This window comes from Daldinia vernicosa (assembly GCF_022497035.1).
Source record: "Daldinia vernicosa strain CBS 139.73 unplaced genomic scaffold F5Y00scaffold_5, whole genome shotgun sequence".
NCBI lineage: Eukaryota > Fungi > Ascomycota > Sordariomycetes > Xylariales > Hypoxylaceae > Daldinia > Daldinia vernicosa.
This window is the reverse complement of record NW_025953921.1, coordinates 809,485-837,064: the sequence shown is the minus strand read 5'-3', so window position 1 is coordinate 837,064 and position 27,580 is coordinate 809,485. Positions and strand designations below refer to the sequence as shown.

Below are 27,580 nucleotides of genomic sequence, written 5' to 3'. Positions count from 1 at the left end.
TAGACTCTGTCATTCCATTCAAGCTTCCCTCTTCTGATTCCCTTCTTCATTGTCTCTCTTCTACTTCATCACAACAGGATCTAACAATAGAAATTAGCACTATTGGAAATGTTTTGCATAGTACATAGGTACATAGTACGTAGTACCTACGCTTGTCAGTTCTGTCAAGGCTCAAAAAAAGGTTAGTCCTGGCCCCATTTCCTAAAGAAGAGAGTCCAATATCGCTCCCCAATTCAGCTAAGCTACTTATGTACTAGCCCCACGTAATTAGCCATCCCAACTCCACCCCTTCCCTGGCCCCCCCTGGTCCGTCTCCCCTGATCAATGAACAGACTGATCAATAACGAGGCACCACCCCTGGGATTTAGTGCCTTGGCACCTTTAGCCACGACTCCTCTTCCACACTTTCCCTCTCTCACGTTTCCTCCAGCTGCTTCTCATTTACCCCTTCGACCTGCCTGCCTTTCGCCCTCCACCCTACCTCTTCCGTCTTTCGCTCTTTTCCCTTTCGCCGACCTCGTAAGGTACACCTTTCGACGACAATATCCCCTCTCGGCGCTGGTCCTCCAACTACCTTGGAGCCTTGACCGCGAACCCGACGACTGCTTCGTAGTCGGTCAGCCACCGGCAAGGCCAATGCATCGCTGAGGAATCGCCCGCGCGATACGTCGTGAACGCTATACAATATACCAAATTGGAATCACCAGCCCAGATCTAAGTTGACGATTTATTCGTCGCGCCGCTCTTTTGAAAACAACAACAACAACAACAACAACAACAACAATAACAACTACAACTACTACTATATAAACAAAACTATTTTGCTTGCGAACAAGGTCAGTGAAGAGCGTATATCATTGGGAGTCATCGTCGTCGAGAGGATAGAAGAATGGAGCGGATTTCCTTGACCCACGCCTGCTTCGTATGGGGATCTGCCGTGGATCGGTCGTGCACTCTTTAATATTGCTGCGGATAGGACATAAAGTGCTGACAATCTTGCCCACAGCATCCACTCATTGACATTTTTTGTCAAGTACACTCGTTCCAAATTATCCTGACATAGTAGGTAGCCAAGTTGGATCTATCCCTCGCCATCTTGGTGAGACTAACACTTCGACCTCAGTTACGATTTTGCATAGCCGTCAATTCTCGAATTATACCCGCTGTAGCTAGCTGTCAGCTTAACGGTCGATCTGCCTGTCAAGAAGTTAAACCTTAATCTTAAGTCACCATGCATAAGGGGTCGTTAGTCGTAGCTGCTTTAGTGGCCGCTGCGTCGCTAGCAAGCGCCGAGCCGGAAAATAGACCAAAGATCTACTTTCCTAGGCACGTCAAGAGGCAGTATACTAATCACACCATTACGAGTTCGGCGTCGCAGAGTACCCAGAGCGAGTCGTCATCATCGTCGTCGGATTTGATAACTCATTCCTCCACGAAGAAGGACACGATTTCCGACTTGTTGTCGAGTCTTCTTGGTGGATCTTCGGATTCGAGCGATTCTTCGACATTAACGAGCTCATCGTCTACGTCCTCTACCTCGTCCGCCTTATCTTCATCCACATCGTCTCCCACTCGGATTCCCTCCGTGACGGGTACATCTCCTACGAGCGAATCCGGATCTCAGTCTCAGTCCCAGACTCAGTCCCAGTCGTCCAAGTCTCAGTCCGAATCTCAGACCCAAACCAAGGGTTCGTCTACTAAGACGGGCAGCAGCAGCAGCAGCGGCACCAGCGCCGGCACCAGCACCAGCACCAGCAGTGGCAGTAGTAGCATTGTGGGCTCTACTGGAGGGGTTCCCCCGCTAATTGTGTTACCAACACTTAGCTTAGATCTCCCGACGCTATTGCCGCCAGAGACCACATCTTCATCCGCTAATAAGACAGCGATCGCGTCATCGACAGGAACATCGACAGGAACATCGACAGGAACATTGACAGGAACATTGACAGGAACATTGACGGGGTCGACTACTGCCGCTCCGACTACGACTGCCGAGTCGAATAATGGGACTTCTACTATTGATACGACTGCTCTACCAGTAACCGAATCTACGATCGAAGCCAACACAACAACGGTGCCGTCGTCTTCTTCGGGCATTCTTATAGCTCCCACAGGCGTTGTGACCCAATCTTCTAGTATTCCGGCTTCTACGAGCTCAGATGGTGGACTTATTGGTGGCCTAACCAGCATTGTTGGTGGAGTTACAAGTGCTGTAGGTGATGTTACGAGTGCCGTTCTCCCGGCGCCGACTGCGAACGCTACGGAATCCGGCACAGGAGTGAGCACGAGCACGGGTACAGGCGCTTCTACCGGAACTAGCGCGAGCAGCACGGACAGCGGGTTGCTACCGACCCTTCTGCCTACATCTCTCTCTCTTTTCCCGACGACATCATTCCCTGGCACTGCTCCTACGGCCTCTACCGTATCTACCGGCTCTACCGCCCCTACTGCTTCTGCATCAAGCTCGGAAACTCCCCTCATATCGCTACCACCGATCTTAGGTACGGGTTCGTCAACTGTTTCAGTCCCTACGTCGATTATTGGAAACACTACGGAGTCAACAACTGCTTCGTCAACTGGATCCGGCAGTGTTAGCGTGCCAACCACAATTGCTACTCCGGTTCCCAGTAACAGCACAACGGCAACTGACTCTAGTAGCCTACCGACTATTACCTCTCCTACTGTGTCACTTAACTCTACGGTCTCGTCAACGGATTCTCTCACCTCTGTGCCTACCTCTGTGCCTACCTCTGCACCCAGTTCTGTGCCTACTACTGTGTCCACTAGTGCCTTCTCGATTCCTCTCAATACGACTGCTCCTCCGATTACCAGTTCTCAGCCGACAACAACTATCGAAACTTCCACAAGTTCAAGCGTTGAGTCTTCTCCCATTGCCATTTCGACTAGCTCGTCTGCTACACCTACGCCTACGCCTACGCCTACAACTACACCCACGCCTAGGCCGTTTACTAGTGCTACTGTGATAGCGACAATTACGGATTCCGAGTCTTGGCTCCCAACTACGATCATTGTCCAGCCATCTACTAGCACTCCCAGCACTGGCGTGACCCATACTGCTACAGGAATTCCAACTTCCTTACCAAAGGCCATTACTCCTTCGACGAAGCCACCGGAGCAGCCCGATGGCACAACGCTCATCCAAATCTCATTCCTGTTCGGTGAGAATTACCAGCACCTTGTGGAAGAGCCTCTGGCTGCTTCCCAGATGTTCGAATTCCTTCCCCAAGGTCTTGCGTTTGGTGGTGGCTATGACGTCAATAGGGTCAAGATGTACAGCATTAGGCCTTATGACACTACTGCTCGCCTGGGCTACATTACCTCGCAAGCCATGGTCTACTATCCTACTGAGGGCATTGCCCAGCTTAGCAACGACATTGGATACCCTACAACTCCTTTGTACAATCACCATAATCCCCTAGTCAAGAACTTGACGAGTGAGATTAATCCGGCCATTGGTATCATGCCAGGTGATTTACTTGATGGTATTCCCGATTCCAGCGGAAGCAGTGGAGATGGTTCAACCGACGCTGGTACTCCTAACAACAATGACCCATTTGATACGCAGGGTCCCAATGAGAAGACGACAAGCGCGCAACAAGGAATGACTGCCGGTATTGCTGTTGGTGCCGCCGGTGTTGCGGGTGCGTATGGTGCTGCTATGTTCATCATTGCCCGCCGTTACAAGCGAAAGAAGCAGAGGCACCAGCGAAGCAGCTCCGTAACCTTGCCTTCCGAGATGCGACAGAGCGGAAGTCCAGCTTTGATGGGTGGTGCGCTGCTGAGTCGGGACTTTACAAGCAATCCGGGATACGGTGGTGCTGGAGGAAATACACGTGACAGCCAGGGCAGTGGGAGGAGCGGAATGAACAGCTCGGCACGCACTGCGAACATCTCGGCGCCTGTCGCAGCTGAGAACTCTCTTGGCTGGAACTGAGCGATCGTCCATGACCTGCACGTCACATCCGTTTTATTTTTATAGTTCGATACCCATCCAGGAGGCGTTGCCAAGCCACTGTGGGCGGCCTGCCTAAGGAATTGCGACCCTTGTGAGCATTCACTTAGGTTTTCTTGTGATTTACATTCTGAGATGGTTGGCTTTGTCAAAGATATTTGGATATGCCACCGAAAAAATTAGCTACAAATCCTTGGCATCTATGGAGATCTCGGCCCATCTTTTGCTGGCGGGGGTCTGGTGACCAAGGTACTTTAATCTAATGCGTTTGTTTGCAGTTGCGGGAGTCGGAAGGGAGGCAAGATGCTTCGTGCCGGTTTGGAGTAGAGGCTGAAAGGAGGAAACGGATGCTGAAGATGGCTCTAGAGGGCCCGCGGCAACGACTGACCGTGGAATTGTATATTTATGACTATCACGCCTGCTCCGAATAGACACGTCCAATTCGAATCTGGTGTTGAAGGAAGATGGTTGAAAAAGGCAAGTCGAGACAAGCTAATAGCGGCCCTCTAGAGCCGTCGTGTGTAATGGTTGACATATACCACGAATAGACGAAAAGAAAATTATTAAAAGTTCCTTTGGCTGGGTTGCTTGTATATTGAGAGCTTAGAGCTTCGCGCTATGTTCTAATATCTGGCTGATATTAACTTGGTGTGAGTGCTTTGTCTTTATTAATGATTGAGATAGCAGCTACTATACTATATACCTACATGTATGTACTCGAGTTATTTATTTGTATGAAGTACTATATACAGCCACGCCTAAATATAACATCTCATTTGTTCCTACTTGAACCTTCTCGACTTTCTGAACCTTATGTACCTAGGTTAGGTACGGAAGTTTGATATGAGGTGGTTACTACCTGTACACATGTGATAGAGGTACATACCTCTGCAAGCTCGCCGGTAAATCTTCGGGGCTAACCTTGATTGGGTTTGGCTAAAGATTACGTCTCGCGAGTCATCCTTCAAATTTCCTCCTCAGTTTCTCAACCTCACATTGACTGTATAGCATCGCAAACTTCATAGCGCGCCCTCTCTTCCCTTTTACAAGAACTATACGAATCGTTGACTGTGCTATTTTCTGCTGCACAGTCAAAATCATACTCTCCACTTGTCTCTCCCGCTCTACTTTATGCAACAAGAGCTTTCCGAGTATTCAAACCAGATTCAACCGGACAGCATTTCTCAGTCCCCTAAACCACTCCAACAACATGGCTTTCGGCACCATGGTCTCAGTGGCAACGCCCACGGCTCCCTGCTGCAACAGCAGTCTGGTGACGTGTCGCCGCTGTCTGCGCGGGGAGACGCCGGCGCTGGAGTTAGCGGAGAAGGCGTTGACTCGGATTCCCTCCGGAAGCGATTGCGCCGATTGAACGACGTTCGTGGCGAGCCGGATGCGACGCGATCCAAGGCCCCAGGCCAACGGATATCAGCATACGAAAGCGCATTGACACCAGTCATACCAAGGCAAGCTCTTGGATTTAAGGTCATTAAACGCGCCGATGCGGGTTCTGACGGCGTCCAACTATCTGATTTTCCCAATGGTATGCCACCTTAATACCCCTCAACACTAGTATTTGGTCTAATTATATCGTAGAGATTCTAACGCATATCTTATCGCATTTACATCCCGACTCACATGCGTCTGTAGCCTTAGTATCGAAGCGATTTTATTCGTTGGTTACCACCCCTCATGCGTGGCGCATGGCCTTTCAGCGGTTCTTCCCCGGACAGGACGCACTGGTCACGGCTGTTAAGCCTCATGGTGGAGTATGGTACCAAGATGATTCGGACCTCGTGCGCTCAGAAGTTCGTCATTTTACGCGACTTACATCACATGCTTCCTGGCGCAGCGAGTATCTTTTGAGAACTCGACTTCTCCGTAGTCTTGTTAGGGGCAAGCCGGGATCGAACTCCGGAGGCATCGGTTCTTCCTTGAGGACTAGCCAATCCGGTAAGAAGGCGAGTGCGGTCCTGACTTATAATACCAAAGTCCCGACACCAGTGACCCATATTCATGCTACCTTTAAACCTGGCGGGAAGAAGCCGCCTAGGGTAGTTCATGGAGCATCGGAAATGGGAATCGCTAGTGTTAGCGACCCTACCTGTGGCAAGGTTGAGAAATGGGGTTTAGATGAGATAGGCTTTGCTCAATTAGACGAAGTCGTGCCGTCTCTTTTACCTTATGGGGTCGGCGAGGGTCCCGCTGCTGTTCCTAACGTCATGGACGTCAGCCAGCCGTATGGACTTGTTGCTGGAGAAGGCTTTCCTGGCGGTCGCGTATTCTATCGTTCAAGTGGCGAGTATAGGGGTAAACATCTTGGCCAAGAAACAGGACTCATTGAAGCCCATCCCGACATTCCAAAGATCCCAGAGCTCTCTGAGAGCGTCTGCGCAGTCTGGATCGCTAAATCCTCCGTTCTTCCATCTATGACCCAATCGTTGGTAGGAATCATGACCGGCTCTTCGTTGGGTGTCGTGACTTCATATGCGCTTGGTTGCGATCCTAGCGGTCCACGATACGCTGCAGGTGAGATGAGCGCCCGTTGGGTGCTGAGTCCAGGCGTGCCTATAATCGCACTCAAAATCGATGAAAGTTATAACCATAAGCGTAAAGCTCTCGGTCGAGTGTGGGCAGTGGCGCTAAACGCGCTGGGCGAGGTATACTACCTGACACAACCACCGACTGCACCTACCAGCAAGACAAAAGCCGATGATGTTGTCAAGCTCGCATGGCATACAGGTCGCTCGACTTCTTGGCATCTAGTGGAAGCCAGTCGGCGACAGGCACGTATGGATGAATCAGGTAAAAATGCGGTCCGCGGGGCCTATTCCCCAAGATCGCCCTCGAATAGCATGGGCCTCACCAAAGACCAAATGGCCGCAGAAGCTCGCGAGATCGAGAGATTTCTCCGCTATAAGCCAGCTCATTTCCGCAAGGTATGTCATGGGTGGGATATGCGTCGAAAGCTTGAGGTAGATTTTGCAAATGACGACGATCATGGAGCCGGTGAAAGCGTATTCATCCTCGATTGCGCGCTGGAGGAAGACCAAACCCCAGCTATCAAGAGGTTTCAGCGAAGTACTACAGGTCGAACCCAACCCAGCACTTGGCCAGTTACCAGTCCGGAATCCATCGTAGAGGCTGTCCCAGCCCCCTCCATATTCGGTGGCGACAGTATGAGATCGCCTTCTCCAAGTTCGTCTGGCTCGCTGTTACTCAAGCAAATATTGTCAGCTTCGGGCAAGTCGTCTCCGCCAAATATGACCGGTACTGGGAAGTTAGATCTGGATGATTGGTCTGAGACGTGCTTTTGCTCGAAAGAGCTTGGTAATGCACAGATAACTGCGAGCAGCATAGACGCTTCGCAACTTGCTCTGATCGCTTCTTTCGAAGATCCCTTAAAAGCCACGACAAGTTTAACTTCAAGTGGTCCATCAACGCCAACCAGGCAAGCACCATCGGATATTCCTGGTAGACGGGCGAGATTGTTCGGTGTGGGCACGAACAAGGGAAAGGTTATATTGTGGAATACGCGGGAACTTCATACTGGCGATGGTATACATCCTGTCAGAATTATTCAAACAGAGTCTCCTGAGATTTCTTGCTTGGCCCTGTCGGCTCTTTACCTAGTACACGGCGGTACCGACGGGCTCGTCCAAGCTTGGGATCCCCTAGCGTCTACATTAGAGCCTCTTAGGACCATCAATTCTCGGTCTCCAGGCCGGATGCCTCGCCATTTACTCCTTACCAATCCTGCGTCGCATACTACGAGTTTCTCGGCTGTCGGGGCTATCTACTTAGATCCCGATCCAACGGTCCTACATGGAATAGTGGCCTTTGGAACATTTGTGCGCTACTGGGCCTATAGTTCTTCAAACCATGCCACGGGGCGCAAGCGCCGGCATCGCCATTCCGATATTCACGGTCGGGCCTCCGGTCGACGTCACGGTGGTGGTGTTGAGGACTACATTGCGGCCGAAGCTGAAGAACTACGAAGTGAGCAACGGCAGAAGGAACGAGAACAAGCTCGACTTCGTTCCCGCTTCGGCGTTGGCTTTGGAGATTTGACAGAAGAGGAGGCTCTACGCTACGCTGAAATGGTGTCTCAAGAGTCTTTTCTTCTTGACAGGCAGCGCCGGATAAGCACTAGCGACACAGGCTCCGCTGCAGATTTCGATACGACGTTTAGTTCTGGCAGTACCGTCACTCCTGATCCAAGCGTAACGGATCTAAGTCCTCCGGTGGCTAGTTCCAGCGCTGATAATAACACCGCGGACGAGAGTGATTACGAGCGCCAGATTCAGGCTGCGATTCGCTTGTCTCTTATGGAGGGGGTCAACGACACGGGAAGTTCACCAAGGGCCAGTAGTTCTGGAGAGTACGCGGCTCCAATTACGATTAAGGATAAGAGAATCAAGAAATCTTCGTTCAGCAGCTCGCCTTCGTCGAGTCATACTCCAGTCGTCAAACCATCCGAATCCTCTAGCTTCGCTGCGACAAGCTCCAACCTGGTCGTCGACGACGATCTGGAATTTGCATTGCAACTTAGTCTCGCGGAGGAGGAAAGCAGGAAGGCAAGCATGGCGGCTTTGGAATATGTAGACGACGAATTCCCCACGCTCGGGGGGAGCGGGTTGGGTAAAGGGAAGGGGAAGGCCGTTTGATGCCCTGGCAGGGGAGGAATTACGTTCTTGGTATTATATTAGTACATATTGCGTTTTCTGATTGATTCTATATTTTCTCTTCTTGCCCGCAAAGAAGGGCTTAATTAGTTGATAGAGCTTTGCAATGCCTTTGGCTTTGTCCATACCTAAGGAATCGTTTATATTATTGCTGTGCAAAAAAATATCAAGTCTTGTTCTAGTGATTACGTAGACATGTCCTTAATATCGCATATATATACCGTACATTACTAATTGCCTATATCGTACAAGGTGATAGATGATATTTAGGTTGGTTTATCCAGTATCTAACGCCTAGGTTAGATGTTTATTCTTTGGGAAATATTTTCTTATTACATGTCGTACGTAGTTAAGTCTATGTCCGTAATTCAAACCTGAGGAAGCACACAATCAATCACCAAATAGCCCATGACAATAGACAGCATGCTTAAGAGAGCGATCTCTATTTTTCCTATTTTCTGTAGCTCGGTACCTAGGCATAGCCAGCTTTGTCTATACCAAACGCCGCACGCGGCGGATAACACAACGCGTGCCCTCGTAGCATCAGCACCGTGGTGGTATCAGTAGTCACTCCGTGCTTCCACCCCATCATAGATCCATCCATCCGTAGGCGATCGACGCTCCGCCCGTCTCCTCGTTGCGCACGTGTAATTATTACATAGGTACGTAGGTACAATTCCTCCGTCCGCCCTAACACTACCTCACAGCTTTAGTAGGCAGCGTCGCGGCGCGGTTGGAATAAAAAAAAGATATGTAGACGTCTGCCTCCAACTCGAACGCCGTTCCGATGCACGGGGAGCCGCCGCCGCCCCGGAATACCCGTGCTCTTCGTCATCATCGAAGCGAGGCATGCCATGCATCTGGGGAATATATATGTAAACAGAGAAAACCTCCAACTCCTTTGCTAGTATATACAAATATATAGGTGCGTAGGTATCAAAGTTGAAAAAGAAATATAAAAAAGAAAATGTGTTAAGCAAAGTCGGGTAAATGTGATCGGATCCTCGCAAAGGGAGGCCTATCACGGATATTATAGATGTCGGGTTATATAGGTATATAGGTATATATATCAGGGTATTTCCCAGCTATATCGTTGTGATGCTGGTTGAGGTATATGGATGAGATCGGGGCCGTCTATTCGGCCAAAAAAGGTCTGCTCACGCGCCGCGGTCATACGAGCCTCCTCCTCGATCGTGTAGTTGCTTCCAAGTGTGTCAGCTCTGGACACGCGGCGGGATGCACGGCGCGAGTCATATTGAGGTTCATCGTTATCTGGAATAGGAGGCATAGGAGGGTAAGCAACCGGCTGGCCATCACTATCAACAATCCCAGGTATTGATGGCTGGGTGGTCTGAGGGGTTTGAGGAGTTTCGGGGGTACGAGCAGGTTGATGGGGTAGTTGGACGTTATCCGGCAAAGGTCCAAGGCATATTACTCGCGATGCATCGATGGGTGCTCTCTGGAATGAGGCACGAGGCGGTACGATCGAAGGGCCATGCGATGTTGAGAACCCGGCGGTGGAAGCAGACCGGCCGAGTGAAGCCGATCCAGGGTTGCTCCACGACGACGGCGACGACGGAGTATAGGTAAGGTTCGGATTTGAGGTTGAGTGAGAAAGGGTCTGGGTAGGGACGAATCCCATAGGAGAGTATGCGTCCGTCATCCTATTTGTCCAGTCGCTCTGAGAACTTAACGGCGAAGGCATGTTGTTGCTCTGAGTATCATACGTTGGGCTCGAGGCTGGCGAGGGGGTTTCGGCGATACGATTCAACGGTCCGTACTGTCCCGCAGGACTGATATTGTGGTACATTCTAGTCGGCGACTCTCCCGTGCGAGGGATATACTCGGGCACCAACCCTTGCTTTTGCCGCTCCAACTGATGCTTCCCAAGTTCATACTCGCTCATTCTATAATCTTGTCTCTTGCCAGAATTCACAAGGTGCCTGGCCATGGTGCCGTCTAACTCCACGGGCTCTGGTCCTGGTAATTCGTAGCGCTCATGGCTTTGGTCTGCCGCAAATTCATACACCTTTGGCTCGTTGCCCTCCTCGAGTTCTTCGCGGATATTTTCATGGGTAGTAGTGGAGCGGGTACTCCCCTTCCTACCTCTCCTATTCGCGTATCTCTTCGACATCTTTGAAACAATACGAGCTACCGGGGTAGTTGGCGGCGACGAGTCTATCGTGGAAGCTTTATCGTTGAATGTCTCATCATTATTATCCGCTTCCCGCTGCTTCCTTCTCCTCCGGCGCAATACGAAGAAGGTTATAACGGCGGCTATGCCTAAGAAACATATTCCTATTGCCAAGCCTACAGTTTGCGGCTGGGTAAGACCTCCTCCTTGGTCGGGTTGCGAGGGTGGGCCGGGATATGGACTATGCTCCCAGGTTGCTACAGTCTGGATAGATGTATCTCGAAGTGGGTTTTCTGGGAATTTAGCTTCATGGACCGAAAAGCTACTGGTTTCGTAGTTTGTGATCAAATACGCTTCTTGGAAGAAGGATCTTCCAATAATAACTGGGCCATTGGCCTCAGTTCGCTTTAAAGGGAAATAGGGGACCGCCGCTGCAGTGTAGTTAATAATGTTCATGAACGGGTAACGAAGAGTTTGAATAAATGCGTTAGCAGAGACGGTAATGTTCACAACTCCTGGTACATTGAGAGGCTGTCCGAAGTTGTCACGGTTTTCTGCACTCGATAGGGTAAAAGTAAACGAGAGATCTGGTGACGAACGGAATCGCTCCAGGTTATCAGTGTCTTCGCTGTTCGAGAACACATAAAGCCCATATATCTCATTCCACGTAAGATTCAAGTTAGCAGCGAACCGGTCGCAAATATTTGACGGAAGCCATAAGTAAGGCGTGGAACTGTCGAGCACAGCTGTCACGGATTCGTTAAATGATAATAATGGGATTGACGGAGCCGGCCAGGAAGTTGGAGCCTGGCCAGCATCAGAAACCGAGGCAGTGATAGCTCTCACAAGCACCTCGGGCTGTCTCGAGGTCGCATTAAGGCTAAATTTCGTATTATGGGGCTCAAAGCGGTTTGCATCATACCCACCCAACGTTAGAGACAACGGAACTCCTCGCTCGCCAGCTAATTAGGTATGGTTAGCACCTTGTTTATGGCTACAAGTTTGCTCCAGTACTCACCATAATAGGCTCCAGCAGTGTAGCCATAACTATGACTCGGAATAGTACCATCCTGCTCAACTAGTGCAGCAATTGGACTCTGTACGATGACATCGTTGAAGCGACCAGGCGTAATACCTAAGCCAAAGAGCCCGTTGAAGTAACCGGTCTCGTTGACGCCAGCTACAGCCTGTTTATTGAAAGAAGTCTGCCAACGACGTACGCTGTCGTATACGACAACAGTCTCCATTGCGTAATCGCCATTGCCTCCAACGCCAAGGTAGTCTAAGCCAAGCTGCCAGACACCGAGCGAAGACCAGCTCTGCGAGGCACTGGTGTTATAGACCCCTCCACGAGCTTGGACACATTGGCCATCTGATCGAAATACGTTAGAGCACTGTCTTAAATGAATGGTTTGCGCTACCCCGGATTCGCATATAAAAACTTACTGGGACCACAACCGCCAGACTCGACAACCCATATCTCGGATAGGCTCGTGCTCACAAGAACGTCTATCTCCTGGGCTGGTTCTCCTACGAAGAGACCGATCGAGGACCAATTGCCGTCAACGCCGTACCTAAGTCACCATTAACTCCATGCCCATCCTAAAACAATCTCAGGTACACGTGCCAGTTCAGAGAGGGCTCGATCCATAAAGCAGTGAGGTCATCGGCCTTGACTAGATCGGGTACGAGCAGCGTCCCGATGATAGTCGCGAGGAGATACGTAAACATTGTTCGGCCTATCGCACCAACCCGGCATTCGTACAAGAGATGCGCAAGGTCACCAGCCCTTTCCCTTCCCAAGCTTCATGAGGGTCGTAGAGACGTCGACGTAACTTTGATCCAAATCCATCAAATTCCGAAAATGCGAAAATCGTCGCAATTTGGTACGATTGCGGGCGTCGTGGCGTCTCTACCGTTACGCCTGAGATCGATTGGTCGGGTCGCGTATAACGTTATCGAGTTAAATGCGCGATAGGTTGGGTGCAAGAAGAAAAAAAAGATAGACGAAATAACCAAGTCGAAGCGGATTTCCGTCAGTGGCGGGATCTGCCGGGGCACAAGTAATGAACGGTTCTACAAGCACTGCCCAATGCCATGCCTGCTATGGTCCATGCCATACATGTCACGCCCAGTCGCAGCGTAGATCGACGGAGCGTGCTATCATGCTACCGTGCAGGGTATGGGGTTCACCTTGTGGCTAAAATGCAAGTCACCATAGTCTCGCCAGTGGAGGTGTTGGGGGGTTGTGCCTGTCCAGGGGTCAGAGCCACGCTGCCACGCTACCTGCCAACCTGCATGGCCGCATAGATGATAGAATATGGAACATGGAATTCTGTCACCGGTCCTGGAATGTGTACATACCTAGTAAATACGCAGCTGGCAGCCTCGCTACACTAGTGCCCAACCATGATAATGCATAAATACCTTTAACAAGGAGCAACTCTAGGCCTTTTCCAGTCCACTAGGTAGGAGTCGATCCGTAAAGCGTGCCGGTGGCGGTATAACACTAACAAAAATACGTATTGTGAGATATCAATCACGATGTACCATCTAACCAGTTGGCCGTATGCACCTCATCTGCTCATGCAGGAGAGAGGCGGGGAACTGAACGAAGAAAGACAAGTGAGTGAGATGGGTCTCGGCTCTGACAGTCGTATGTAGGTATTGTACCTTGTCTTCTCGCGTGGCTTGTCGGCCTACTATTCCCCAGATCCTCCTGCGTGTTAAGATGGTGTCGATAAGTCGATAACGCTAGAGCTAGCTACCCGTAGCTACCTACATACTATGTATGTATGTAGGTAAATACACTAAACAGTAGATCTTCAGCATGCAGTAATGTCCGTTATGTGACTAATTGGGAGCGCCTGGGACTTTTTTCTCCGTTGCGACGACGCTATAGCGAGTAGACTAGCTGACTAGGTACTGCGGTTCGTAGAATTACTGCGTTGTACAATACTACATACGTTATATCGAAATGACCCTTGTCCTTGCGCGTTCGGCAGTCCAAGGTCTTCGTTGTCGATTATCTAACAAGGAATACGTGCGGCGTACCTAGCAGCGTAGCAGAACGGAACATGAACTAACCGTTAGCAGTTTAGGGGTATCCGATGATCGTCGCATAAAAAGCTGGGCAATGGCCGAAACAGGTTAATACATGATAGATTGGACAAGGTTAGGGTAAATAAGAGACGACGTACATAGTCCTTTTCTGCCGATGCGTCGGTGCGTCGATGCGTCGAGTAATAAAAGGCGACGGAGCCGACGTTGGAACGTTGGAACGCGCGTACCTCTACTCATATGTTTTGCGGTAGTGTATATATGATGTGCGATAATCGGTTTTTCATACGTGGAAAATACATATGCCATACTATAGATTTGTTCACGTAGGAGAAGAATATGTACAAGGTAGAAAAGCACAGGATTGAGATAAGTGATAATGACGACTTGGAGGAGCCGGAGGGAATTGGAAGGTCGTTTGAGATCAGTGGGTCGTCCCCCAATCTGCAGTATCTAGGTACATATCTAGTACTACTAGTACCTAGGTACCTAAACATGTAGTCACCCCGCTGCTCCCTTCTTTCGCCTTTCAAAGGTTCTTAAGTCCGAGAAGGGGAAAGGCCAACACCTGATTGGAGCAAAAGACGGGAGAATCCCATCGGAGGTACCTGTCCGTAACCTACCTTAGGTAAGTAAGGTTCTCAGCTAAAGTTCTCAGGTACATGTCACCAACAATTCAACTATCTTATCCCATTCCGTTTGTATCAGTAGAAGTAGGTAATGGTCGGCATCCTTTCTCTACTATGTTGAAGCAGAGCAAGTTCGGACTCGCCAACTTCCCAGACCGTGGAATATCGAAGAGGAATGCAGCAGGATTTCTTGGTCGGCTTATTCCTCCTCGTGACACTGTAAACCCGAATCGGTCGAGCTATACGCCCGTTAGCCATTCTCGCGATATTCTTACGTCGCCATTCTTACGTGGGTAGTTGGTGGTAGTTGGTGTCAGGAACAGCGGCTTGGCGCGATCCTAATGCTGAGCTGTTGGTTTCTGATACGGCTATCTGACGAGAATCCTACTACGTATAAGAATCCTACAAGGCTACGAATTATGTCAGAGCAGAGCAGCGAACTTCGTCCGAAGTTCCTGAACCCCCATTTACGAGAATTTACGTCATCGAGGTCGTAAACATATTTTCGTGTTACCGCCACCCTGATTCTGGGAGCTACTTACCCTACATACAGTAGGTAGCTATTTGCTATTAACAAGCTACGCCGGGAGACGTCAAGCTCAAGCTGGATACTACCGGCACTCTAGACGAGGAGCTTGGTGTCCATCCGAATTCCATTCCAAGCCTACACTACCCAATTAGGTGTCATCTTGTCGAAATACTACGCTCTCCAGAGTCCATACAGTGCTGGCTTCTCCCACATTTACATAGATCCCGGCGGTCGGTATTCGCAATATATATATCACCATCTAGCCTTCATCCGGCAAATTTAATTGATCGTCGCCTCCTTTCCACCATTGTCCATTCAGACAAACTAATCCGATAGCTCGATGTGATACATACGAAGTAATTACCTATATGGTATGGGGTCAACGTATTTTCCGGGGATATATGCATTTTTCCCCCTTATTAGGCGGCATCCCAAATGAATCGGCCAAAAACGGGTGCAAATCAATTTCCTTCTTCTTAATTCCCACGACCAGTCGCCACCAAGCGTCCCGTGTTCGTCTGTCCCAGCTCAATATGGTACTTTTACGAGCCACTTTACCGGCAGCCTCTCTCTCTATCCCCTTGTCTCCCCATATCTCCATATCCCGCTTTCCGAGAATGCCATGCCATGGCCATGGCGCTTCACATAAAAAGTCGAACGGCCCGGCCGCGTATTCGCCGCCCGCCATTGCGTGTGGGGGATTTATTGCTTATATTACAGCGTCTCGTCTCGCTTCGCTTCGCTTTTATATTACACGTGACGCTCATGATTTCTGGTAATCTAATAAAACCATTTCTGTTTCCCTCCAGATGTAAAAATTCCGAGAAGTTGGCTCTTTCTCGAAGTAAACACGCCGGTGTAAGCGCCGGGTGAAAGAGAAATAGGGCAAACGACAGTACTCGTCTCGGGTACGCGATGCTTTTTGTTATCTCAACACTGCTATGTGTCGTGGTGTCCCTAAGTCATGGCCTGGAATCGGTCAGAGATAGAGATGGTTAGTTGAGACTAGCTGGTCTTCCTTCTTAGCTACTCGCCCGTATTAACTGCATAGTAGAGTTCCGTCCAGGTCGGCTCTACAAAAGAATATCATCGTATAACAGCTCGGTGACCGTCGTGGTCACCAGCTCGTTCGACATACTAGCTTCCAGTCTCGCAGTGTCGAGCTCGGAGACACATGAGAGCCCTATAGATGTCACTTCAATTACGACAATTGATACTTCTACTAGTGATGCGTCCATTGTGATCGTGGAATCCTCCGAAGATGGCTCTTCTTCAACGGAATCCTATCCTTGGTGGACGCTATTTAACCTGGGAACCATCACCACAATTGGGAGGCCAACGCTTGTATTGCCAACATCATCCCCGACAAGAGGCAGCCCTATTATTTCTTCCCCGCCAGTCTTCAGTAGCCCAAGTTCTAACACGGACGACGAGACCTCTTTTCCCACACTAACCTCGTCATTTGATTTCAATGGGACTTCGAAATCATGGAATTGGAATACTACCTTTAGTAGCCCGTCACTTACCTCACCCACCGTGACTTTGCCGCCGCCACCGCCACCAGCCGTCAGCACAACCTCGACTATTACCACTACGCCGAGCGAGTGCCCGGCCAAAGAGAGCGGTCCATTAACGATTACCTCTTATTCTATAATTCACACATCCACTACAACATGGACTGGGGATCCGGACGACTACACACCCCCTTACCCGCTTGTAAGCACACCCATACCATGTACTCCTAAGCAGAGCCCAACCGGTCGCTTTACCATTACCTTTTGTGACAGCACAGGCAAGACCTGTTCTTTTATCCACACTTCCGTTCCACCAGGTACAGTCACTCCCACCGATCCCGCGGAGCCGACGGCAACGGTTACCTTCGTTACGACAGACAAGAACCCCGCCGTGGTGTTTCCAACCCAGACACCTCCTAGCTACGGCGGATCGCCCTCCGGTCCAGATGCTCACGATACAGCGGTCGAGGGCGGCAGCAGCCACGTAATTACCCCTGAGTATGGTATGGACCCGACCCCCATTGAGTCCGCTAAGGTTTCGCCAACTCCGCCTCCCAATAGTGGGGATAACCACGAAGGAGGAAGACCCCCTTTAACCGTGATAGTGCAGCCTGGCGAAGTAATCATCGACGACCGCACATTCACCGACAGCCCAACGCAAAAGACGTCCACTGTGATCGTGGGAGACGAGACCTTTGTCATCGACCCATCCCAGGTAGTAGGTGGTGGGGCTACCGTAACCCGACCCCCAATCGACGTGGGAGGGGGTTTCACACCTCAACCCCCGCCAACCACAACCTCTATCGGCGGTTTAGGGGTCGTCCTCGGACCCTCCTCAGTCGCAACGATAGACGGCACGGTATTTACCATCGCGCCCACGCCGACGATAGCCGTAGTTCGGGGACAAACGATCACCATCGGACCCGCGGGACTCGTCTTCCCCAGCCAGACGCTGCATGTAGCCGCGGGATCCGGGCCGACGCAGACAGCCGTCATGGGCGGACAACTGATCACAGCCATCGGCTCCGATACGGTGGTAATCTCCGGCACAACAATAACATACGGGTCAACCGCGCTAGGCAGCAGCACGCTCACGACAATTGTCGACGGGGACACGGTCTTAGTTGCCCCGACCGGCGTGGTCTTGCACGAGGGAGGCGAAACCTTGGGGGGCATAACGGCGGCCCCGGACGCTACCAAGTACGAGATCGTAGGCGGAGCAACGGTGACGCAGCTAGGTCTAACAGCGGTCGAGATCAGCGGGCGGACATTCCACATCGGGCCCGGGGCGGCGACGCCCGTGACGACGGTGATCGCGGGACACACGCTGACGATAGGGCCGGACGGTGTGGGTATGTCGACGTGGACGCTAGGCGCGCCATACGCGTCCACGATCACTATCTTCCCTGGCGCTGGCGCCGGCGGTCACCATAACGGCGGGGGCGGGAACAATGCCGCGATGACGATTCCGACGGCGACTGGGACGTCGGGGAAAGATGATAGCGCCGGGACGCTTTTGCAGCGGCCAGATCGGTCGTATGTGCTGTTCTCGGTTGGCGTCGGGTGTCTAGGGTCCTTGCTTTTCTAGTTGTGACGAGGCATCTATTACTTCCATTCCATTGATATTACACCATCGCCCAGGCATCCCGCTGCTGCTATTACCTACCCTAGAAAAGGGGGTGGGTTAGTTAGTTGGTTAGTTTGGAGACTTGGGCGATTCATTTTCCACGGCGCAAGGGGCTGGACAGGGAGAGAAAGGGGGAAAACAGTACAAAAGCCCAATCGTTCACATGACGACGTTATGATACCCGGGTCGCGCGCACACGCACACAGCCATCGGCGTTGGCGCTTGGGTTGGGGGCCAAAGGATTGGGTATAGAGAACAGAGCCTTGTATATAACTAATTAGCTATCTACCTGTGTACCTATCTATCTAGGATGGCCTACCTTAGGCACATACATACACTACATTACCTACATACATACCTTGTATATACGTGCATGGTGCGTGGGGGGAGCCGCATTGCATCGTCAAGGGGGGGGGGGGGGCAAGGTTGAAAAGAATCAGGGAAACACACAAGCTCTATCGAACGGGAGAGAAGTTTCTGTAGCGTCGATCCCCTTTCTACATAGTGTACGAATTGTGATGTACCACCAGTATTTTGCATTTTGCCTCGGCATTTGTCATTTCTTGAAACGTTACCGGAATCCCATAGTGCAACGTTGGAAAGCGGCACGGGCCCGCTGCCGCGCGGGTCCCTCGCCGGCGCAGAGTCGCACTCACTCGTTCGATGTAACCCAGATCCTTCGCTCTCCCCGAACGAATTCGAGATGTGCATGATTTATTTTATTTTATTTTGTTGTCGTAGTACATATCCGGGTTAATGAGACGCGCCTCTCGCGCGTCAAATTCTTTCGTGGTTTTAGTTAGTTATCGTGATATACCAGGTGACGTATTAATAAAGACGTAAAGGTTGAGTTGCAGAAGTGCCGTATCGAGTAAGACTTGATGATATTAAACCCTCCACCGTGTTTCTTGTCGCTACAATGTACATAGTAAGTTCTTTTTCTTTCGTCCTCCTTGGCACGCGGACTGAACCCACACTTAATCCCCCCTATGTATGTCGAAAATTCAACCGTTGTAACGTCAATCTCGCACTACATACATACATGTGTATATACCGGGTTGCTGACCGAGAACCCCGATTCGGAGTTGCCCCGTAGAAGCTCTGGGCACGTGGCGACGGCGTCTTCTGTTGCAGTTGTAGGAATAGCTCCACTCTAAGTAGACTAGATGCATTATCGACGGGCTCCTGCTGAAACGGGAGTTAGTTTAGTATTTGTCTCGAACTGTTCCGCGATTTGAAAGCCTTGAACTAGTGTAAAGTGCGTGTGATAGGTAGAGGAGCGCAATCCTGTCTGTAGGCGTTTTCATGCAAAAGGCTATTAGACGGCCTACTTATTAACCATATGTGTAACTATGGCGATTACTGGGTTATAGCATCGTAGCTTTACCACTCCTCTTATTCTGTAGGAGCATTGGAATGTTAGCTACAGCAGCAGTTGCTCGACTTATATATCAAGTTATACTGAGATTCGCTTGCTTTGAGTCGGAGTTGAATACCGCATAAGTAGGACCTCACCACCACGTCAATTTCCACAAGTAACAATTATACCTACCTCTACAAATAAAGAAAATGTATATTATCTGGGAATAGCACTCAAAGCAGTATATATATCATCATCCTGCTATCTGTGTAATTACACAGGTACAAAGACTTCCGTAAGGACATCAGACCCCATTTCCGTTGATAATACTAGATCTCCCATGCGACTTGAATACAATATTATCCAAAATGAGACAATAGATACCTACCGTGGCAGAGCCGATTAATACCGGGTAGTAGGGATTCATCCCTTAGACCTATGAAGTACGTCAGCAACGCAACAGCCGGAGGCTCTCGAGGTATCGGCGGCATCGCGATCGTGCATATAGAGAATGAATGATGTGGGTTGATAGTACTTGCAGACCGCTAGAATTCGGAGGAAGGGAAGTGCGTGATTGGGCTAAAGTATTTGATATCCCAATGCATAGCTCTATGGACAAGAAATCAAAAAGCATGAAATCATATATAGGTACCTGCCTATATCATTTATTGAGATGCAGCATCTTACAAGTCCAGGACTACGAGATATATTATTTCTCCATTGTTCCGAACGGTCATGATGCCGATCCGACATTCTGTCGCCCATACATAGAACTACAGAGTATATGAGCTACAGTAATACTACCTAGTTTTCTGTCATGACATAGGTAGGTAGTTATTTCATATTAGCGTACGAAAGTGTTAGGTCGATCATGCTATGTATTGAAGACATCCCCCCATTCAGCTAGTGAAATATTTGCTCGTAGTAATAATATAAGTTTGGCCTCTAATATACAATCTTTAGCCTCGACTCCTAGCAGTAGCGAAGTTGCCAAGAAATATGGGGGATATATAACGAGTAATGTCGTCCACGAAGGGTACGATTAAACACACAGGCTAGACTAACGGGGGGGAGGATGGGGCGGATGACAGGAGTCTACTTGCCTGGTCTTGTGCTGTTCAAAGTTATTTCGACGGTAATAGACTCGAAAAAGCACTGTAGAATGAACCGGTCTGATAAACTTTCAAATCTAGCCCCAATAGATCTTAAGTGAAGCTTTAGGGGTAGCTAAAGACCTAAAAAGCCAAGGAATATAGTAATAAGAGAGGAATATATGGTGAGTATGGCCTAGGGTAAGTCATGCCACACGGCAAGATAGATGAACGAACACATAGGTGAAAATTATGGAGCTATTCATTAAGTCTCATGTTAATTTAATAGCTAGGAATAGGAATATGTCCTAGTATTTACATCGAAGCTATTGCTCAGCGTGGTTATTGTTACATCTACCATGATGACTGGTGAATGGTACAGTCTTGGGGGAGTAGCGTTGCCACTCATAAAATCATTCTGTTCGTTACCAAACCTCCTCCCATAACGGGTTGTTCCTGGCCAGTACCTGTTTTGCGGCCTCACGATCAGGAGCCATCTTTCCCATTACCATGGCGTCATGTATGGCTAATTTAACTGCCTCCGGCATCTTCCCCGAGCTCCCACAAATGCAGATTACGCAACCCTTCTGGATAAATTCGCAGACCAGCTGCCACTGCTCACGGATACGGTCCTGCACGTAGATCTTCTCCTCTTGATCTCTCGAGAACGCTGTGAGAACCTTTACCCTAAGATCTTCCCATTCTTCTTGGAAGTAGAAGTCGGCGTTACGGTTTCGACCGCCAAAAAAGAGGAGAGCGTCGCCGGCTTGCGATTCGTCGATACGATCCCAAAGATGGGCACGTATTGGCGCGACACCCGTGCCTGGGGCAATTGCCAATAATGGTCTGCGAGTCCAACTGGCTTCCAGCGTATCGTATTCCCTGTGGGTGATCATGATATTCGTGCCGGGGCGCAAGAATTCTAAATAACGAGAACAGAGTCCCTGTCGAGTTTTTCGTAGAACCGTCTTGTATTTCACCAACGCTACTAGAAGTTCGATTCGTGTAATCTCCAAGTTTTGTTCGTTCCTAAGAAGTTGGCCGCCGCTCGCGACACTATACTCTCGGCCTCGCATGACAGGGAAAATGGATGGAAGATGTTGATAGGGAATCTTGACCGACGGGAAATCTTGGAGAACCTCTAAAATGGATCGTCGAGGTCGAGAGGTGTAGTCGTAGAATTCGTCCGAGAGGCCAGGGTTGGCGAATTCCCGCAGGCGCTCTTGGTGCATAGGGTCATCTGTATAGAAAGCAATGTCTTGGAAGAATACGCGCTTCGGAATAGCAGTTATGTCGTAGTTGTGAATAAGGAGCTCGCGTAAAGTAGAGTTAGGAATGGGGTAACAATTCTTAGGCTTTGAATAAAGCACATCTTGCTGCCTTGCGCGATGCTCAAAGGGCATATCAGCGACGTCGTTCCAACCCATGAGATCAATCAATGTCTGTACATCCGCCGGGAAATTCTTGGGATAAATGAGGACTGCATCACCCGGGACGTAGCTGAAGAGCTCTTTATCGCCCCTTCTGTTGGAATTTGGCTGTGTAGGGACTTCGAGAACTAGATGGCGGACATCCTGCCAGTGATTAATAGGAGTGACGCGACGGTTCTCACGCAAGTGTGCGACCCAGCCTCTCGGTATCGGAAGAAGATCTGAGGGGGGAAGAGCGTCTTTACAACTACTCGGGTCCTCTAGGAGGTATTTAGATGGGTGGTCTCTTAGAACATTTGGTCGGTCTAGAATATCTATCCCGCCCTGTATTTGCTTGGCTGTCTGCTCCGATAGACGTGCCGGATAGCTATTGCTATTGATAGACATCCTCTCTGCTCGCAGAGCTTGCTCTAACTGCTCTGGGTTAGGCGTGTCGGCATGACTAAAAAGTGCTGCTTTTTCGTCGAGAGTCTGATCATGATGCGCAGGATGATGATACCCATTCGACGATTTGACAATAGGAGATGTCAAATTTGCACTCTTTAAATTCCCGACTTGGTACCCATCACGGTCAGGCATGAGCTCATCTGAGAGGTCCATCGTGGGTGCTAGCTCTAATGTGAACTTGGGAGGAAGTTGCACATCTAGGGGTATAGGTGATAGACCGACAGGTAATGGATACTCCTTCAGAAGATGACTACGAAGGCTCAGGGACCAGGATAAGAAAGTACCGTCAATACTATATATAAGAAAGGGTCAGTTCAATACTGCAAGTGAGATAAAGGGACTAAAAAAGTCGAAGAATGAGATGGAGAGAAAAAGAGAGCGGAAGATGCTTGCTTACCCGTCTTGGTGACGTTCGTCAGCCTCGCCACGTGGGAAGAACTCGGTCGCACCAAGTTGTTCAAGACGTTTGTGAAGTTTCCTAACTGCCCAGTTGTACCTGAATAAAGTAAATTTAAGAAAATTAGTCGGCGATGATGTAATTGAGAAGGAGGGTTAGGGGAGGAGGGAGGATTAAGGACGTTGCATACTTGGAGTATGAACTATCGCCGAGACCAAAAGTGGTGAAGTTAACTAGCTGCAGACAATTTGGAGGAAGTCGTTTGCGGAGGAGACTCTTCCAAAACTTGCGAGCGTTCTTGGGTACTTCGCCTTGGCCCGTGGTAGAAATGACGAATATGATTAAAGGGTATTGTAGTAATGTATTCTAAACGAGATAGATCTGGTTACTATGGGTATGTGTTGTCGGGTTTGGTTTTGGTTTTTTGCCTGTTGACACTTGTATACCTCGGTAGGTAGGTAGGTATGCCATGCACAATAAATGGCACGAGAGCGTGGCCAGTTTTACAAGTAGACAATAATGGTAAATTATTTGAACTGATAGGATTTCCCGACCTTGGAGCTGAAGGACGACTTATTGTCCCGTGCACCCAGTAAAAAATACAAAGGAATGAAGTGTAAAAGACATTAATATTTTCAACCGTGAAATAGAATATGCGCAAGTGTAAATTACAAACGATAAGTCACTAGACTTCGCAATCATGAATGAATAAATGAATTTCAACTTACAAGTTCAACGTCGTTCATTTCACGAACATGCGTATTAAAGTGCAACCTTTCTGCAAGCCGTTCAATGTCACCGGCCAAGTCTTGGCTATTCCCCGTCTCGGAACCATAGAGGATGAGTATACGTCTATTCTCAAGCTTTGCGGCTCCATCTCCGCTGGCCGTATAGTCATCATTGAGTTCTGAAGCCATGTTGAACAAGTACAACTTACAACTTTAGGCTTGAGGGATCCAAGGGAAGAATTGCAAGGGTTTGCATTACAAGTCTGGAAAGATGAGATCGATAAGATAAGAATCTTACTCTATTGAGTTCTCTGCCCCTCCCAATCAGGACCCCGCACTTGCTTGAGGTATCTGTTATGACATTTTAGGTTTACCTAATACAGGTACCTACCACCTTACGTTTCATCAGGGTACGTAGGTACCTATGCACATGCAACTATGTACAGGCAAGTACGTAGGTAGGTGTTTCCTTCCAGCTACATCGTTGACGTAGATATATTTTCGAAGTGCTTAACAACAAATATATTCTGTCTTGGGTGTATGCGGATGAAGAGTAATGTTTGTCTACGTCTTTATCTTGGCCCCATAAATTTTAGTGTAATTCTTTTGGGAGAACAGCCCCTTTTCGGTATATCCATACAGGCTTGATGTGTAAAAAGGCCAGCTCAAACTGCGGTGAACACGTTTTGAACCCCACAATATCGAGCTCGATGATGGCTAGGGACTCTGCATTCGACGTTGTTCAACGCTATTCAAGCCACTGAGGTGTCCTTGTGGAGTTGGCTACATCTGCCACTGTTTAATTAAGCTCATCACCACGTTGTCGGCTATAATGGCCTGAAATCTACCTACGGCCGCCTTCTTGCTACTTACACCGCCTAAGACAGCTTGAATGGCTTTGTACTTTTCGCCAACGAGTTTCGGCATGGTCCAATTTTCCTTGCTCCATGGATACTAACAACGAAGTTCCTGAATACAGTACTTTACTACGAGCGGTGTGCGTGCCTTCGGGTTAGAATTAGGTTTATTATATCACGAGAAAGACGACACCGCTTCCGAAATGAGTAGGTGACTACCCAGTTAGGTAGTACTTGAAATTATTAGATAAAGATATGGTCGTATGATTCCTCTGATTGAAACTTGGAATACAGATAAGTACCTAGGTAGGTATATGTATGAGGTTGTGGTTTTTTTATCTAAGTGGATAGTATTATCCCGAGAGCTGCCACCAAGACATGCTTTTCCGAGAGTGTTTATTGTCTTAGGTATGCTCAGTAACACAAAGTAGTAGAACACTAGGGGCCCTATTGTACGACATAATACCCCTGGAACACGGCATGGGAGTTAGAATAGGTTTTCGGGCCGCCTTGCATGGCTGCATGGCGTTTTTTAAGCTCCCGAGACAGCCACCCGGCTGCTAATATTATCTACTATGATATTCCTTTTAAAATTACGTATCAACAGATCTAATATAGATATACCTATGAAAAGAGTAACTCGGCCAAGGAGACCAAGCTAGAGTTTTGCCTATCGTATGAATCGGTTATTTGGCCCCCATTTTGGGACGGGATTCCGTATTTGGAAATATAAAAGACTTGATAAAACCTGCAATAAGCTTAAAATGGTAACTTACTCTGTTGTGATCGTCCGACTCTTCAGTTGAGTATATTTCAACTCAGGTGAATATCTACAACTATTTTGCTAGTGATATCTGTTTTGAAGATCCGAGTTGTAAGTTAGAAACGGTTCGACAGCGTTTCTTTTTCCTCACTGTCTTACATACTTGCAATTTAGTTTTATATAGTTACTTATTGAACTTATGGATACTATGGGTGAATGGAAAATTCTCTCGGAGCTAGACTATGATCTTATAGGAACTCTTTTCTCTACAAGGACCTCCTCTCAGCTATTTGGATGTTTAAATTTATATCTAGTTACCTAGTTATAAGACAATAGTGTAGATTGGACGGATTTCCCTAAGGACCGGCGCTTCAGGGGTACGGGGACAATTATAATAATTGACTAATAATTGCGTTTCGTCTTAAAGAAGCTCTGTAAGGTTGCGTTTACGAATACCCAAGACTTAAAGTTCAACTCTATAACACTGAAAGCCATAGTTAACATAGCTATTTGAAAATGTCATTAGTCAGCAAGTTTGTAAGCTTTCGCGCACCTGAATCCAGACTGACGAAAACGTAGAAGTTGAGTTCTCTTCTTACGTGACGTGCATGCTTTTAATTGGATGGAAAATCTCTCTTTAGGAACAGAGGGGAATACTAAATCATCTCATAGGGCATAGGTAGCTACCCCGTAATTTACATAATATGATGTATTAGTAGGGCTTCAACCTTGGGATAGGGCGCTAAAAGGGATTAGCGGTGTTTGTGCCAAGTTCTAGTGTTGTATGTAAATGGCTGCTACGCAATCCCTCTAAACATTCCGTTCGTCACGTGCGACTGATGCGGTAGGAATGCAGGTGTCAAGGAATCCCAATATTGATACATCACATAGATTTATATTAATAAGTAAATCGCCGAATAAAAGACTAAAAGACAAATATGACTCGATCGCGCTTCAGGAACATGACGGCAAGGAGCTGCAAAGTAACGTTGATATGACCTTTTGGTTATCTGCATTCTCGCACTCTTGCATTCTGGGAGCCGGCATTTTGGTTAGGGCTACCGATTTGGCCGTACTTTCATGCACGCAACAGCTAGTAAGCTAGGTTAGGTACCTAACCCAGCCGAAGATACCGGCAAAAGCCATGTGGATTAAATTTGTTTGCCAATTGCGTAGTGCACCTCACCTAAAATCGTCAGTTGACTGGAAGAGTCATACATCATACACCGACATAAGACTTTACCGACCTATTTGCTATAGAAAAGAGAAAAAACATCAAGTTTAAATCTGGAAGTCTTATTTTCTAGAAAACGTACAGGTGTAAAACCATGGAGCTTTTTCATCATATTGGGAATTATAGCCCGGTTTATGATTATATAGGTATTAATATAGGTATTAAGATACGTTTCTTGAAGCGACCGTAAAGGGGCAAAAGGGGGGTTGTTTTTTCTTTTCGATTTGTAGGTGAAGAGAGGTGTCTATCAAGCAAGAAAAAGAGGGGTGTATCTACGGTAACCCTTGTTGGGTTCGCATTGTCCACATTGAGTGGTTCGATCGTCAAAACCCCAGAAACCAGGTTCTTTCAGAGCTTCCAGAAGATTGGCTGACTCGTGATTTGACTCGTGATTTGACTTAATCGTACCCAAGTTCGCATGTGGAAAGAAATGTTCCGAACAAAGAGAACGTGGTTCCTTTTAATAACATGTCATATTGTCTCTGGTTGCGAGTTACCTACCCGATTTTAGTAGAACAAAGATGCACCAAGGAGGCATGGAAATGGCGTAATTTGCTGTTTTCAATGCGCCCCCGAGTTTTTGATAAATCCAATTTCAACGATTCAAGCATACCTATTGCCGAACTTAGACATCGACTTAGACATCTACACCCGGCATTCTTTCTGCTTCGAAGCGTAGTAAATCGGAACGTGCGTAGGAATTACATACTTTCGGTACCTTACCTCTTACCTTACTGATTAATGCAACCTAACGAACCATCATCCATGTCTTTCCATCCCAACTTCTCGGAAAACTCAAGCTTACCTATGACAGTCGTACCTTAATCCTCTCGAAGCGCGAAGGTGGTACCATCGACAGGCACCCTCCGGTGTCACCGACTTGGGAGATTTCGGTGTTAGTACGATTGAATGATCACGTATGTAGTTAGATGTTTTAGGAAATCGATAACTATTTCATTTGCGCTTACATATTTGAGTGATGTGTAGCTCTGTTTAGGTACTTTATCCAGAGTGCGTTTTTCCCTCTTCTATCGTAACCCTCAGGTTTACATGAAGAAAAGAAAAAACCCCAAAGGCAACAGTGACTGGGACTTCCTGAAAGAGGCAAGCCCATTCATATAG

General features: G+C 48.5%; 5 protein-coding genes across 5 annotated transcripts; 3 read left to right on the top strand and 2 right to left on the bottom strand.

Moving 5' to 3' along the window:
- The first annotated feature begins 909 nt into the window (after positions 1-909).
- F5Y00DRAFT_158062 (uncharacterized protein) lies at positions 910-4,300 on the top strand. Its single transcript, XM_048004650.1, has 2 exons — positions 910-1,062; positions 1,124-4,300. The coding sequence occupies exon 2, from the start codon at positions 1,232-1,234 to the stop codon at positions 3,953-3,955; it is 2,724 nt and encodes a 907-aa protein (XP_047868909.1). The 5' UTR covers positions 910-1,062; positions 1,124-1,231; the 3' UTR covers positions 3,956-4,300.
- A 573-nt stretch (positions 4,301-4,873) lies between these two features.
- On the top strand, positions 4,874-8,822 carry F5Y00DRAFT_226496 (uncharacterized protein). The gene is made up of 2 exons (XM_048006351.1): positions 4,874-5,516; positions 5,570-8,822. The coding sequence occupies exons 1-2, from the start codon at positions 5,105-5,107 to the stop codon at positions 8,638-8,640; spliced, it is 3,483 nt and encodes a 1,160-aa protein (XP_047868908.1). The 5' UTR covers positions 4,874-5,104; the 3' UTR covers positions 8,641-8,822.
- Positions 8,823-9,622: 800 nt separating this feature from the next.
- Positions 9,623-12,706, bottom strand: F5Y00DRAFT_158001 (acid protease). The gene is made up of 4 exons (XM_048004649.1): positions 12,420-12,706; positions 12,239-12,366; positions 11,811-12,164; positions 9,623-11,754 (listed from the first exon to the last, which is right to left on the bottom strand). Exons 1-4 carry the CDS (start codon positions 12,521-12,523, stop codon positions 9,728-9,730), a joined length of 2,613 nt encoding a protein of 870 aa, XP_047868907.1. The 5' UTR covers positions 12,524-12,706; the 3' UTR covers positions 9,623-9,727.
- A 3,106-nt stretch (positions 12,707-15,812) lies between these two features.
- Positions 15,813-18,497, top strand: F5Y00DRAFT_157994 (uncharacterized protein). Its single transcript, XM_048004648.1, has 2 exons — positions 15,813-16,004; positions 16,065-18,497. The coding sequence occupies exons 1-2, from the start codon at positions 15,926-15,928 to the stop codon at positions 18,110-18,112; spliced, it is 2,127 nt and encodes a 708-aa protein (XP_047868906.1). The 5' UTR covers positions 15,813-15,925; the 3' UTR covers positions 18,113-18,497.
- A 2,363-nt stretch (positions 18,498-20,860) lies between these two features.
- Positions 20,861-23,866, bottom strand: F5Y00DRAFT_226490 (riboflavin synthase domain-like protein). Its single transcript, XM_048006350.1, has 4 exons — positions 23,605-23,866; positions 23,067-23,242; positions 22,877-22,975; positions 20,861-22,771 (listed from the first exon to the last, which is right to left on the bottom strand). Exons 1-4 carry the CDS (start codon positions 23,791-23,793, stop codon positions 21,028-21,030), a joined length of 2,208 nt encoding a protein of 735 aa, XP_047868905.1. The 5' UTR covers positions 23,794-23,866; the 3' UTR covers positions 20,861-21,027.
- Between the last annotated feature and the right edge of the window lie 3,714 nt (positions 23,867-27,580).